At 42.1% G+C, this 13,409-nt stretch overlaps 1 protein-coding gene across 1 annotated transcript in view; it reads left to right on the top strand.

Moving 5' to 3' along the window:
• The first annotated feature begins 1,167 nt into the window (after positions 1-1,167).
• LOC126484238 (cytochrome P450 6k1-like) overlaps positions 1,168-13,409 on the top strand; it is a 29,372-nt gene continuing 17,130 nt past the window's right edge. The window contains exons 1-3 of the mRNA XM_050107652.1: positions 1,168-1,257; positions 10,604-11,503; positions 12,011-12,247. Coding sequence (XP_049963609.1) covers positions 1,206-1,257; positions 10,604-11,503; positions 12,011-12,247 — 1,189 coding nt within the window. The 5' untranslated portion in view covers positions 1,168-1,205. The remainder of the gene's footprint in view (positions 1,258-10,603; positions 11,504-12,010; positions 12,248-13,409) is intronic.

Genomic DNA, 13,409 nt, shown 5'->3' with positions numbered 1-13,409 from the left:
TCACTGAAGGATGGGATACAACCCACTGGCAATGCCCAATGACATAAAAGTTCACTCATATATTAAAGTCTTCGTTTTCAAGCCGTAGATAATAAATCGGTTATCTTCAGTGGTGGGCGTCATCATTATAAGTTGAAATAAATGAACGTGTTTTTAAAAGACAGGACTAGACATTGTGTACAATTTCTGTCTCTCGAATTAAATAATTTGTTCGTTCCAATTCATTAGGTATTTATTTTCATTCTTAATCAGTTTGAGGTATTTTTGAGGAATTGTTTTTCATTCTGGACAACTTTTATTTTTTGATTTTTGTTTATAGGTATGGATTTATCTAATATTATGAATATGGATGACTTGAACCAGGGTTCGTCAACTTCAGTATGGAATACAAATTTTACAGTTGTCGCTTTTTTCGCCTTCGCTAGCACTACTATCACTGCGATATTTTTCAGCGGATACTAGTTCTATCGAAGGCGAAAAGAACGACATACGAAAAGTTTGTATCCCGTACTATAGTCAGCTGAGGAATAGGATAGTTGTGATAGCAAAGACCTATATAGCTCAACTGAAGTACTGGATACAGATTTTAAGTAAATCGCTTTCTTTCGCCTTCGCGTAGTTCAGCTGAGGTATGGAATGGCGCTGTTATGTACGTCTAGTTTTCGTCTTCGCTAGCTTGCTAGTTGCAGGTCAACTGAAATATGGGGTGCAAATTTTACGTATGTCGGTATTTTCGCTTTCGCTAGTATCAGAATTACCTGAAGAGTAGAATGCTAGTGGTAGTAAAGGCGAAGAAAACAACGCTCGTAAAATTTGTATCCCGTACTTCAGTAGACCTACGTAGGTCAACTGAAGAATATGATACTAGTGCTAACGAATGCGAAAAAGTGGATATACGTTAAATTTGTATCCTGCACTGCTGTTAACCTATAAAGATCAGCTGATGTCCCGGATATAACTCATATGTCAACTAAAGTACACCACGCTAACATTACTTCTAACCATTTTTCTTTCTTTTTTGCACTTGTATTCAATTCTTCAGGTGAGCTACACAGGGTGGAGGAAAATTGTGTCACCAAATTTTAGCCCTGGATAGCTGATGCCAGTAGGAACCAAAATTATTTATGTTGTGTATGTTGACAACGCCACATTTTTAAACTACAGAGCTGCGCGGGATTAGCCGAGCGGTCACAGGCGCTGCAATCATGGACTGTGCGGCTGGTCCCGGCGGAGGTTGGAGTCCTCCCTCGGGCATGGGTGTGTGTGTTTGTCCTTAGGATAATTTAAGTTAAGTCGTGTGTAAGCTTAGGGACTGTTGACCTTTGCAGTTAAGTCCCATAAGATTTCACACACATTTTAACATTTAAACTACAGAAACTTGGCGCCACGTGCTCCGATTGTCATTGCACACACATCAAAAATAGTTTTGCATCACCTCGGTTCCAGTTCCGGAACCTGTACAGAAAATTGGAATATGGATCAACATAAACATCATTTCCGCCCTTTTTATTGCTCATGAAAACCACACATTGCATGTTGTATCACCATACAGCGAGACCTTCAGAGGTAGTGGTACACACTGGTACCTCTAATACCCAGTAGCACGTCCTCTTGCATTGATGTTTGTCTGTATTCGTCGTGGCATACTATCCACAAGTACAACAAGGCACTGTTGGTCCAAATTGTTCCACTCCTCAACAGCGACTCGGCGTAGATCCTTCAGAGTGGTTGGTGGGTCACGTCGTCCATAAACATCTCTTTTCAATCCCTCCCAGACATTTTTGATAGGATTCATGTCTGGAGAACATGCTGGCCACTCTAGTCGAGCGATGTCGTTATCCTGAAGGAAGTCATTAACAAGACATGCACGATGAGGGCGCGAATGTAAGACATAAAGACGAATGCCTCACTAATAAGGTGCTGATATGGTTACGTGTCGTACAGGCGTTGTGGTGGTTTCCATGACCACCAGCGGCGTACGTCGGCCTCACATAATGCCACCTCAAAACATCAGGGAACCTCCACCTTGCTGCGCTCGCTAGACAGTGTGTCTAAGGCATTCAGCCTGACCGGGTTGCCTCCAAACGCGTCTCCGACGATTGTCTGGTTGAAGGCATATGCTATACTCATCGACGAAGAAAACGTGATGCCAATCCTGAGCGGTCCATTCGGCATGTTGTTGGGCTCATCTGTACCATCTGTACCACGCTGCATGGTATCATGGTCGCAAAGATGGACCTCACCATGCACACTGTGAGTGAAGTTGCGCATCATGCGCAGCCTATTGCGCACAGTTTGAGTCGTAACACGACGTCCTGTGGCTGCATGAAAAGCATTATTCAACATGGTGGCGTTGTTGTCAAGGTTCCTCCGAGCCATAATCCCTAGGTAACGGTCATCCACTGCAATAGTAGTCCTTGGGCGTCCTGAGCGAGGCATGCCATAGACAGTTGCTGTCTCTCTGTATCTCCTCCATGTCCGTCAACGTTGCTTTGGTTCACTCCGAGACGCCTGGACACTTCCCTTGTTGAGAGCCCTTCCTGGCACAAAGTAACAATGGGGACGCAATCGAACTGCGGTATTGACTGTCTAGTCATGACTGAACTACAAGCAATACGAGCCGTGTCATCCTGGTGGAACGACTGGAACTGATTGGCTGTCGGACCCCTCCATATAATAGGCTTATGCATGGTTGTTTACATCTTTCGGCAGGTTTAGTGACATCTCTGAACAGTCAAAGGGACTGTGTCTGTGATACAATATCCACAGTCAACGTCTATCTTCAGGAGTTCTGGGAGATAGAGTGATGCAAAACGTTTTTTGATGTGTGTATGTCTACCACCTGTATTCTCTGTCCTGCATTCATTTGTTTCTCAATATTCGTCTTTGCTGTTAAATCTGTGCAATACATAAACTGTGGTAATTTCTGACATCATTGGTCAAAGGCGTAGGGCTGTATCCCATGCTTCAGTAATCCTCATCAGGCTAATCACCTGGCACAGAGAATGGTGGTCTGTCACACCAGTGAATGATTCGCCACGTACATTTGAGTTTGAGTCGTAACACGACGTCCTGTGGCTGCATGAAAAGCATTATTCAACATGGTGGCGTTGTTGTCAAGGTTCCTCCGAGCCATAATCCCTAGGTAGCGGTCATCCACTGCAATAGTAGTCCTTGGGCGTCATGAGCGAGGCATGTCATAGACATTTGCTGCAAGTACTGCAAGGTACCCTTGCTTGGTTGTAGAGTTCTTCATCTGAAAACATAACCTATTACTTTCCCAGCACCTTTATGAATTTGCGCTAGAATTAATAGTAACCTTTAACTGCTATCATCAGTGAGAAGTTCTGTCTCAGCATTCTCGTCATGCAATGGGGAAGATGTTAGCACCTCCTTAAGAACAAGGAAATGTCTTTCTACGCCCTCGTTTCAGGAAAATTTGTCATCTATGTACAGTGCTTCTTACAAGGTATGTGCCTTGGAACAGAAATAGTACGAGCACATTCCGGGAATATTTCTCAATTCACGAATGCGGCGAGGAGTTGGAAAGTCTACGAATGGTCTTATTTTCTCGGAATCAGGACGGACTTCATCGCCATTAATTTGATGCCCAAGATTTTTTTCTTATTTTAGGAAGAGGCTTTTTTTATGCTGGCGAAGCCCTGGGGTCTGAACACACTTCTCTGTCAGGTGGCTTAGATATTCTTCAAATCTCTTCTGAAAGGCAATGTATCCGGATAGCAAAGAAACATCATCCATTTAGGGTATCGAAGTAAATTGTACATCGTATGTTCGAAGGTGGTTAGAGCGCTACAGAGATCATGCGGCATAACTTTAAACTTATGAAATAATGAAGGCAATCTTTTCCGAGGCAGCCTTGTCAACCTTAATATTTCAGTAGCCTGTCTACATGTTCATTGTTGAGAAGTACTTCGCTTCTTTCAAGCAATACACTTGCTGCAAGTGATCATCGAAGGGATCGCTGTGTCAAAAATCTGCGCACAGTCACTGAATGCTGGCCCCTATTTTGACTGTATCAGAAGTGGGAGTCCTCCTACACATCGGTCACAAGGTCTGAAGATGGCATAATATATCGCCGACACTGATTGCTTAATAAAATAACAATTTGAAATTTAGATGGCCGAAAGGTGTATTGATTCGACATTCTGGATTTATTTCACATTTGCGACATTCAGCGTAGTCGGTTTCGTATCAGAGACCACAGTCTTCTTTGGCTGATGACAAAAAGAATTTGTTATTACCAAGAAGGAAGCCCCTTAGTCGTCTAGAGCACAGAAAGGCTAACTGTCGATGAAGACTTCACTGAGATTTCCTGACTTATTGATGACTGTCGTCCATGGAGGATTTTCATCTGTGACGACCTTACCTCCACGTATGATCACCTCCCTTAATTTTCCTGAATTCAGTGGTTAGATGGGCGGCTGGTATCTCGATACAGATGATATGAGCTGGAGAGCGATCTCGTCCAGGGTACAGTGATTGGATTTCTCCCACAGGTTGACAATAATAGTCTGCTTTTGATTTTTGTGATGGTCCATGTCTTGCGACGTAATAGTGGTAGAAAACTCATATTCTGTCTCTGCAGTAGTGTAGAATGTGTCCACATTGTTCACAGTGAAACTGGACTGCTGTGCTGTTCTCCAACCTGCAAATGTCAAGTTGTACGTGGGGCGTTGGTGTTGGTAATAAACGTGCTCTCAGTGCTAAGTATGTTGTTATATATGACTTCATACACAAAGGCAAGGACAGGTGGGTTAAAGAGTAGTTCGGCAACCATTGTCGTAGGAAAACTGGATAGGCGCAGAAATGATTAATGAACAAGTTAGCACAGTAAACAGAAGAATAACTTAACTGTATTTCTCCAAGCACACAAAGACTCATTACAAATAATACAGCAAGAAACAGAGTCCAGCTCTCAGCGTCAACGAGGAAAAGGTTCACTATAGTAAGCACTAATGGTGGTGTTGTAGCGAAGAGACTCCAAGTGAACGTATGGTGTCCGGCTGCCGCCGGCTTCCTATACTATGGCGGCAGAGAGTTCTTGTAGTCCAGAGCACCACTGAGTCCATTGGATCTCACATGTCTGCTGTCGATATCTGACGGAAACTTGGAATCCCATTGCCAACCTCGTGACACCCTTGGGGTAGTATCAATATGTGATGCCACAGTTGTACCTCATACATGACCCTGCTTTCGCATTTGGACTTGATTGCGGCTTCGATGTCATATTGTTCAGTAGAGGCACCAGGCTTACCACTGCTGCAATTAGGCAACATAAAAGGAGTGGCCTCCTTCGATACACAGTATACACAGTAGGTCCGTATTTCCACTTGAATTGACGGAGAAGTTGGTTGGGCGTGCATTGGTCAGATGCTGTGTTTTATGACATTGTGGAAAATCTTAGATGGCCGTGTCCTTCCTTCTTGGTGCATTTGACTAGCAGCGAACACTGGTGCCAAAGATCGATACAATTCTTCTTCGACATTCTCTATTACCTCCTGACGTATGGGGTCGACATTCATGGCTGTTATCTCTGGTGCCCCCCCCCCCCCCCCCCCCCCCCCGTGAACCATAGACCTTACCGTTGGTGGGGAGGCTTGCGTGCCACAGCGATACAGATAGCCGTACCGTAGGTGCAACCACAACGGAGGGGTATCTGTTGAGAGGCCAGATAAACGTATGGTTCCTGAAGAGGGGCAGCAGCCTTTTCAGTAGTTGCAGGGGCAACAGTCTGGATGATTGACTGATCTGGCCTTGTAACATTAACCAAAACGGCCTTCCTGTGCTGATACTGCGAACGGCTGAAAGCAAGGGGAAACTACAGCCGTAATTTTTCCCGAGGGCTTGCAGCTTTACTGTATGGATAAATGATGATGGCGTCCTCTTGAGTAAAATATTCCGGAGGTAAAATAGTCCCCCATTCGGATCTCCGGGCGGGGATTACTCAGGAGGATGTCGTTATCAGGAGAAAGAAAACTGGCGTTCTATGGATTGGAGCGTGGAATGTCAGATCCCTTAATCGGGCAAGTAGATTAGAAAATTTGAAAAGGGAAATGGACAGGTTAAAGTTAGATATAGTGGGAATTAGCGAAGTTCGGTGGCAGGAGGAACAAGACATTTGGTCTGGTGAATACAGCGTTATAAATACAAAATCAAATAGGGGTAATGCAGGAGTAGGTTTAATAATGAATAAAAAAATAGGAATCAGGTAAGCTACTACAATCAACATAGTGAACGTATTATTGTGGCCAAGATAGACACGAAGCGCACGCCTACGACAGTAGTACAAGTCTATATGCCAACTAGCTCTGCAGATGACGAAGAAATTGAAGAAATGTATGATGAGATAAAAGAAATTATTCAGATAGTGAAGGGAGACGAAAATTTAATAGTCATGGGTGACTGGAATTCAATAGTAGGAAAAGGAAGAGAAGGAAACGTAGTAGGTGAATATGGATTGGAGGGAAGAAATGAAAGAGGAAGCTGTGTGGTAGAATTTTGCACAGAGCACAACTTAATCATAGCTAACACTTGGCTCAAGAATCATAAAAGAAGGTTGTATACATCGAAGAAGCCTGGAGATACTGACAGGTTTCAGATAGATTACATAATGGTAAGACAGAGATTTAGGAACCAGGTTTTAAATTGTAAGACATTTCCAAGGCAGATGTGGATCCTGACTACAATCTACTGGTTATGAGCTGTAGATTAAAACTGAAGAAACTGCAAAAAGGTGGGAATTTAAGAAGATGGGACCTGGATAAACTGACTAAAGCAGAGATTGTACAGAGTTTCGGGAAGAGCATACGGGAACAATTGGCAAGAATGGGGGAAAGAAATACAGTAGAAGAAGAATGGGTAGCTTTGAGGGATGAAGTAGTGAAGCCAGCAGAGGATCAAGTAGGTAAAAAGACGAGGGCTAGTAGAAATCCTTGGGTGACAGATGAAATACTGAATTTAATTGATGAAAGGAGAGAATATAAAAATGCAGTAAATGAAGCAGGCAAAAAGGAATACAAACGTCTCAAAAATGAGATCGACAGGAAGTGCAAAATGGCTAAGCAGGGATGGCTACAGGACAAATGTAAGGATGTAGAGGCTTATCTCACTAGGGGTAAGATAGATCTGCCTACAGGAAAATTAAAGAGACCTTTGGAGAGAAGAGAAACACCTGTATGAATATCAAGACCTCAGATGAAAACCCAGTTCTAAGCAAAGAGGGGAAAGCAGAACGGTGGAAGGAGTATATAAAGGGACTATACACGGGCGATGTACTTGAGGGCAATGATATAGAAAGGGGAGAGGATGCAGATGAAGATGAAATGGGAGATATGATACTGCGTGAAGAATTTGATAGAGCACTGAAAGACCTAAGTCGAAACAAGGCCCCAGGAGTAGACAACATTCCATTAGAACTACTGACAGCCTTGGGAGAGCCAGTCCTGACAAAACTCTACCATCTGGTGAGCAAAATGTATGAGACAGGCGAAATACCATCAGACTTCAAGAAGAATACAATAATTCCAATCCCAAAGAAAGCAGGCGTTGACAGATATGAAAATTACCGAACTATCAGTTTCATAAGTCACGGCTGCAAAATACTAACGCGAATTCTTTACAGACGAATGGAAAAACTGGTAGAAGCCGACCTCAGGGAAGATCAGTTTGGATTCCGTAGAAATATGGGAACACGTGAGGCAATACTGACCCTACGACTTATCTTAGAAGCTAGATTAAGAAAACGCAAACCTACGTTTCTAGCATTGGTAGACTTGGAGAAAGCTTTTGACAATGTTGACTGGAATACTCTCTTTCAAATTCTGAAGGTGGTAGGGGTAAACTACTGGGAGCGAAGGGCAATTTACAATTTGTAAGGAAACCAGATGACAGTTATAAGAGTCGAGGGACATGAAAGGGAAGTAGTGGTTGGGAAGGGAGTGAGACAGGGTTGTAGCCTCTCCCCGATGTTATTCTATCTGTATATTGAGCAAGTAGTAAAGGAAACAACAGAAAAATTCGGAGTAGGTATTAAAACCCATGGAGAAGAAATAACAACTTAAAGGTTCGCCGATGACACTGTAATTCTGTCAGAGACAGCAAAGGACTTGGAAGAGCAGTTGAACGGAATGGATAGTGTCTTGAAGGGAGAATATAAGACGAACATCAATAAAAGCAAAACGAGGATAATGGAATGTAGTCGAATTAAGTCGGGTGATGCTGAGGGAATTAGATTAGGAAGTGAGACACTTAAAGTAGTAAAGGAGTTTTGCTATTTTGAGAGCAAAATAACTGATGATGGTCGAAATATAAAATGTAGACTGGTAATGGCAAGGAAAGCGATTCTGAAGAAGAGAAATTTGTTAACATGGAGTATAGATTTAAGTGTCAGGAAGTCGTTTTTGAAAGTATTTATGTGGAGTGTAGCCATATATGGAAGCGAGACATAGTTTGGACAAGAAGAGAGTAGAAGCTTTTGAAATGTGGTGCTACTGAAGATTAAGTTGGTAGATCACATAACTACTGAGGAGGTATTGAATAGGATTGGGGAGAAGAGGAGTTTGTGGCACAACTTGACAAGAAGAAGGGATCGGTTGGTAGGACATGTTCTGAGGCATCAAGGGATGACCAATTTAGTATTGGAGGGCAGCGTGGAGGGTAAAAATCGTAGATGGAGACCAAGAGATGAATACACTAAACAGATTCAGTAGGATGTAGGCTGCAGTACGTATTGGGAGATGAAGAAGCTTGCACAGGATAGAGTAGCATGGAGATCTGCATCAAACCAATCTCAGGACTGAAGACCACAACAACAACAACAATCTCTGGTGTGATCGGCCCGACATTTCTGGTTGCCAAATGCTCATATATCTCTTCTCTTACTGTATGGGGTATGAGTGAAGCTCATGACTGTTTTCCACAACTGCAGTATGGATCATGTTCGGCAGCCAATCATAACTCTTTCATGTAGACACATTTCTGTTTCATTTCTGATGAATTCCGCTGTCGTTGTGTCATCCTTTACCACAAGAGCTTATATTTTCTATGACTTCCTTCATGAAGTGTGAGATTTGGTCACCTTCTGTCAAATTCAGATACACGACGTGGCATAGGGTCAAAACGTTCTGGACTATGTCGTCTCCTCATGATACTGGGAACCCATTCTTGTATTGTTCTTCCACTAAGCGAGACTGCTGCTAGTTGTCGTCAGAGTTTGCTTCATTCCGCTTAGAATTTGTATCAGCTACTGACCTCCACTTCAGTGTTTTCGAATTACTGCTGGGTTTTGCCATCCAAGTAGAAGTGCACATACGCGTTCGTCAAACAGTCGTGTCGTCCCAAATCCGAGAGCAGGGTCGTCAGTGAACTATAATACTTAGCACTGAATGCACATTTATTACTGAGAGCAATGTACAGTCAGAACACAACCAACTTCCTCTACAGAGAGTGTAGCTATTTATACAAACTCCAATATTCGAGAATTAAAAACGTAAGATATTTCAAGAACCTTCCAGACATGGTAAACAGTAAATAACACGTAACTGCTGGTGTTTGGGTTTCAATTGGTGACCAGCCGGCCACTGTGGCCGAGCGGTTCTAGGCGCTTCAGTCGGGAACCGCGCTGCTGCTACGGTCGCAGGTTCGAATCCTGCCTCGGGCATGTGTGTGTGTGATATTCTTAGGTTAGTTAGGTCTAAAGAGTACTAAGTCTAGGGGACTGATGACCTCAGATGTTAAGTCCCAAAGTGCTCAGAGCCATTTGAATTTTTATTGGTGACCCGCAGTGCGGCGCCAGCTACAACTTAACAATCATAAAAAAGTATTGAAGCCTCTCTGATCTTTTCAAGGGCTTGTTATTTTATTTACACTATGGAAAATGTATCAGTCTCATTTATTGATAGAACAAGTTGTTCCCAATTTAAAGGGTAACAAATATCAGATGTCACCGTGTAGTATTTATGGACGATAGTCGAAATTAACACTGGTGAAACATAAATAGCGATAAATGATATAATTGTCTAAAATTTATATTGAGAAATATACGGAGGACTAGTTCGAAGCAGTTTTGCTGAAGAATTGGCACTGTTCCTAATGTTGTATTCTGTCTCATGGGGCAAGTACACCTGTTTAAGAATCTCGTACTTCTCTACAAATCTCTTGCCACAATCAAGACGGAAAATGGTACACTGGATCTGCATCGCCTACTGCATCATCATATGAGTGTATCTCCTCAACAAACTGTCTTCGACAGTTATCTCTCGACTAGTGTTAGAACAGTTCATTTTTTCCAGGTGACATTAGGTGGAAAAGAAGAGAGAATTTCATAGGAATTAGCTTTGTATTTCTGTTACGATGTTTGTAACCCAGAATTTACAGTGGAATTACATATCTTCTACAGTTCTGAAATAGATAGTTCTGTTGTATGGCAGAAGCCAACACTTGTCTTTCGTTCTGTTAGTGTGTTCCAATCAACTCCACTGTTGTTACTGTACTGTGGCTGTCGAGGGCTTCGACAAAGCAGCAAAGCATGTAACAAGTTATAAGTTAAAACACTAATCTTCAGTTCTTTCTATTTTTCACCTAGGAAACAAGATGGCCTTCTACTTCGATTCGTGGGTGACGGAACTGTTGGCTCTACTGTCAACGTGTTTCGTGATAATATACGTTACATTTAAAATAAATTACACCTACTGGAAGAAGAAAGGTCTGCCATATCTGGAGCCGTCTTTCCCACTGGGAAATGGTTGGAACGCAGTACTAATGAGGAAATGCCCGGGCGAAGATATGAAAGACGTGTACTTTAAAACAGAAGGCAAAGCTGTCGTCGGTATTTACTCATTAAATAATCCTCTTCTCGTTGTGCGGGATCCAGAACTGATCAAAATGATCATGGTGAGGGATTTCAACTACTTTCCTGACCGGGGCATCTATGTAGATGAGGAGACAGACCACTTGTCGGCACACCTCTTCTTCCTCGGAGGAACAAAGTGGAAATCTCTGCGCCAGAAGCTGACGCCCACGTTCACGTCGGGAAAAATGCGCGCCATGTTCGGCATAGTGCGCGACTGCGCGCGCATTCTCGCTGACATCATACCCTCGGGCAGAGATGTGGAAGTCCGAGAGCTGATCGCCCGCTACTCTACTGACGTCATTGCCTCCTGCGCCTTCGGCATTGATGTCGACAGTCAGCACAACCCCGAGGCGGAGTTCCGGCAGTGGGGGCGGCGCTTCTTCAAGACATCCCTGCGTTCTTACCTGACTCTGTCTCTGGGATTCTCTAATCCCAAACTGCGCACCCTGCTGCCTTTGCCCTTCACACCGAAGGATATCGCAGAGTACTTCACGCGCGTTGTAGATGACACAGTCAAACACCGAGAGAAGACAGGCATCATTAGGAAGGACTTCATGCAGTTGATGATTCAGTTGAAGAACAATGGATATGTTGATGACAGCTTCACAATCACTGGGGAGAAGAGTACTGAACGTAAGTCATGTTTCTCAAATTATATGATTTTTTAAAAACTATTTAATTGTAGATTTAGAACGTTGTTTACCCTGTAAATCTTAGATATTTTGTAGTAAGACACCGTTAGTCTGCTCTCATCCAAATCATTTGCAAGTAAGGTCTCATTTACTGGCATGATAATTAATATTGTCGATAACCAAAGACCAATACGTGCCACATTTCTTATCGTAAAACTGCGAAAATTTTGCTCTCATCTTAGAAGTTTTCAGTTAAATGAATTTTGTGAAACTAACACATTAGACAAGATATCCAGTTATAGGCACTTTTTATATAATTATTGTTGCTATTACAGTTCTTGAAAAGTAACTGCATTTTGTAAGGGCACCTTTCACTCACTAACTGTAAACGATGAAGAATTCTTAGAAACCATTTTCTCATGGTAACTGTGAGAGTTCGTAACATTAAGCTGATTTGCTTTACAACGAAAGTAACAGCATGTTTACAAACATAATTTGCACCTGGCAGAGACAAGTAAGACCCTGACGAATAAGGAGGTGGCAGCGCAGGCGTGGGTGTTCTTCCTCGCTGGGTTCGAGACCTCTTCCACCACCGTAAGCTTCTGCCTGTATGAGCTTTCTAAACATCTGGATATCCAGAAGAAACTGCAAGAAGAAGTTGATGACATAATGAAAAAGACCAAGGGTGATGTGACATATGAAGATATAATGACCAAAATGCCATACATGGAAAAGGTGGTAAATGGTATGTTGAATGGGTTGACTTTTTTTCATATATCATAATAAGTAAAATGTGGTCCTGCACACATAAGAGTCATTAAGAGAAGAGAACGCAAATTAGTAAACACTAGGTCAGACACATATTCGTTTAATTATGATGCCATTATCCGTAATAAAGCTGGTATTTAATGACAGCCATATACAATAGTGTTACTTCCTATATTTATGAACATATAGTATTTACAATAAAAACTATGTACACTGCCAGCAAAAATCAGAACACTTTATAGGAACTATCCAAAACTGTGGAACAGATAAAAACATTAACATTCTCAGACATAAGGAAGCGAAAAGTCCACAAATCTTATCTGGAAGGAACGTCCTGAGGCATTCTTAGAAACAGTGCCTCTCTCCTTATAGATCCAAGAAGACTCATGATCCATCCCTAACTATTATTACGAAATTCTGTAATAACATAAATCTCTCTCACACACATATATTACCTTTCTTGTTTGCTCATTTATTCAAAACTTTACTGTACTCACGATATCAGGCATTCAGCATAACAAGGTCTGCTTTATCAGTGCCTTAAGAACTAACCACAACATTTTGGGGTCCTAGAAGATCTGTTACGGAATTTTATACTCTGCTGTGTTATTAATTATCCAAAAGCAAGGAACTGTTGCTATGTATGAAAGAAACAGCAGAGTTTATTTCAGTATACAGATTAAATATTTATGATTTACGAACTCTTGGCTCCAGAAGCTAAAGGAACATAGGGAAAGTCTGTGAAAAGATGTTACGAGTAGCATAAGTTTTATTTTCTCTCACGAGTATAACGGATTTTATTTCGATTATAAACGCACAGAGTGCTGCTGATGGATTGTATTCTATTCTCCAGTAATCTTACCTTCCATTCTCTTCTATACAATAGCACCCCAATCACCAAGGATATCAAACTTTCATCCTGTTAACATATTTCATCAACTCCACTATTTCAGATATATTGACCCTTATTATTCATCATAGTCTTGTGATGTGCACATGAAAACCAGTATGGTTGGTGTTGTTTTATTTTCAGGAAGAATAATTCGGACACTGTCGATCACAATATCCTACCCTATTACCTACCTTACTGTTCATAGCGAAGCAAACACCTGTTACACCAGAATGCTGGCCATAGACCA

The sequence above is a fragment of the Schistocerca serialis genome, chromosome 6 (assembly GCF_023864345.2).
Source record: "Schistocerca serialis cubense isolate TAMUIC-IGC-003099 chromosome 6, iqSchSeri2.2, whole genome shotgun sequence".
Lineage (NCBI taxonomy): Eukaryota > Metazoa > Arthropoda > Insecta > Orthoptera > Acrididae > Schistocerca > Schistocerca serialis.
The sequence above is the reverse complement of the archived record's forward strand: the minus strand, read 5'-3'. Positions and strand labels throughout refer to the sequence as shown.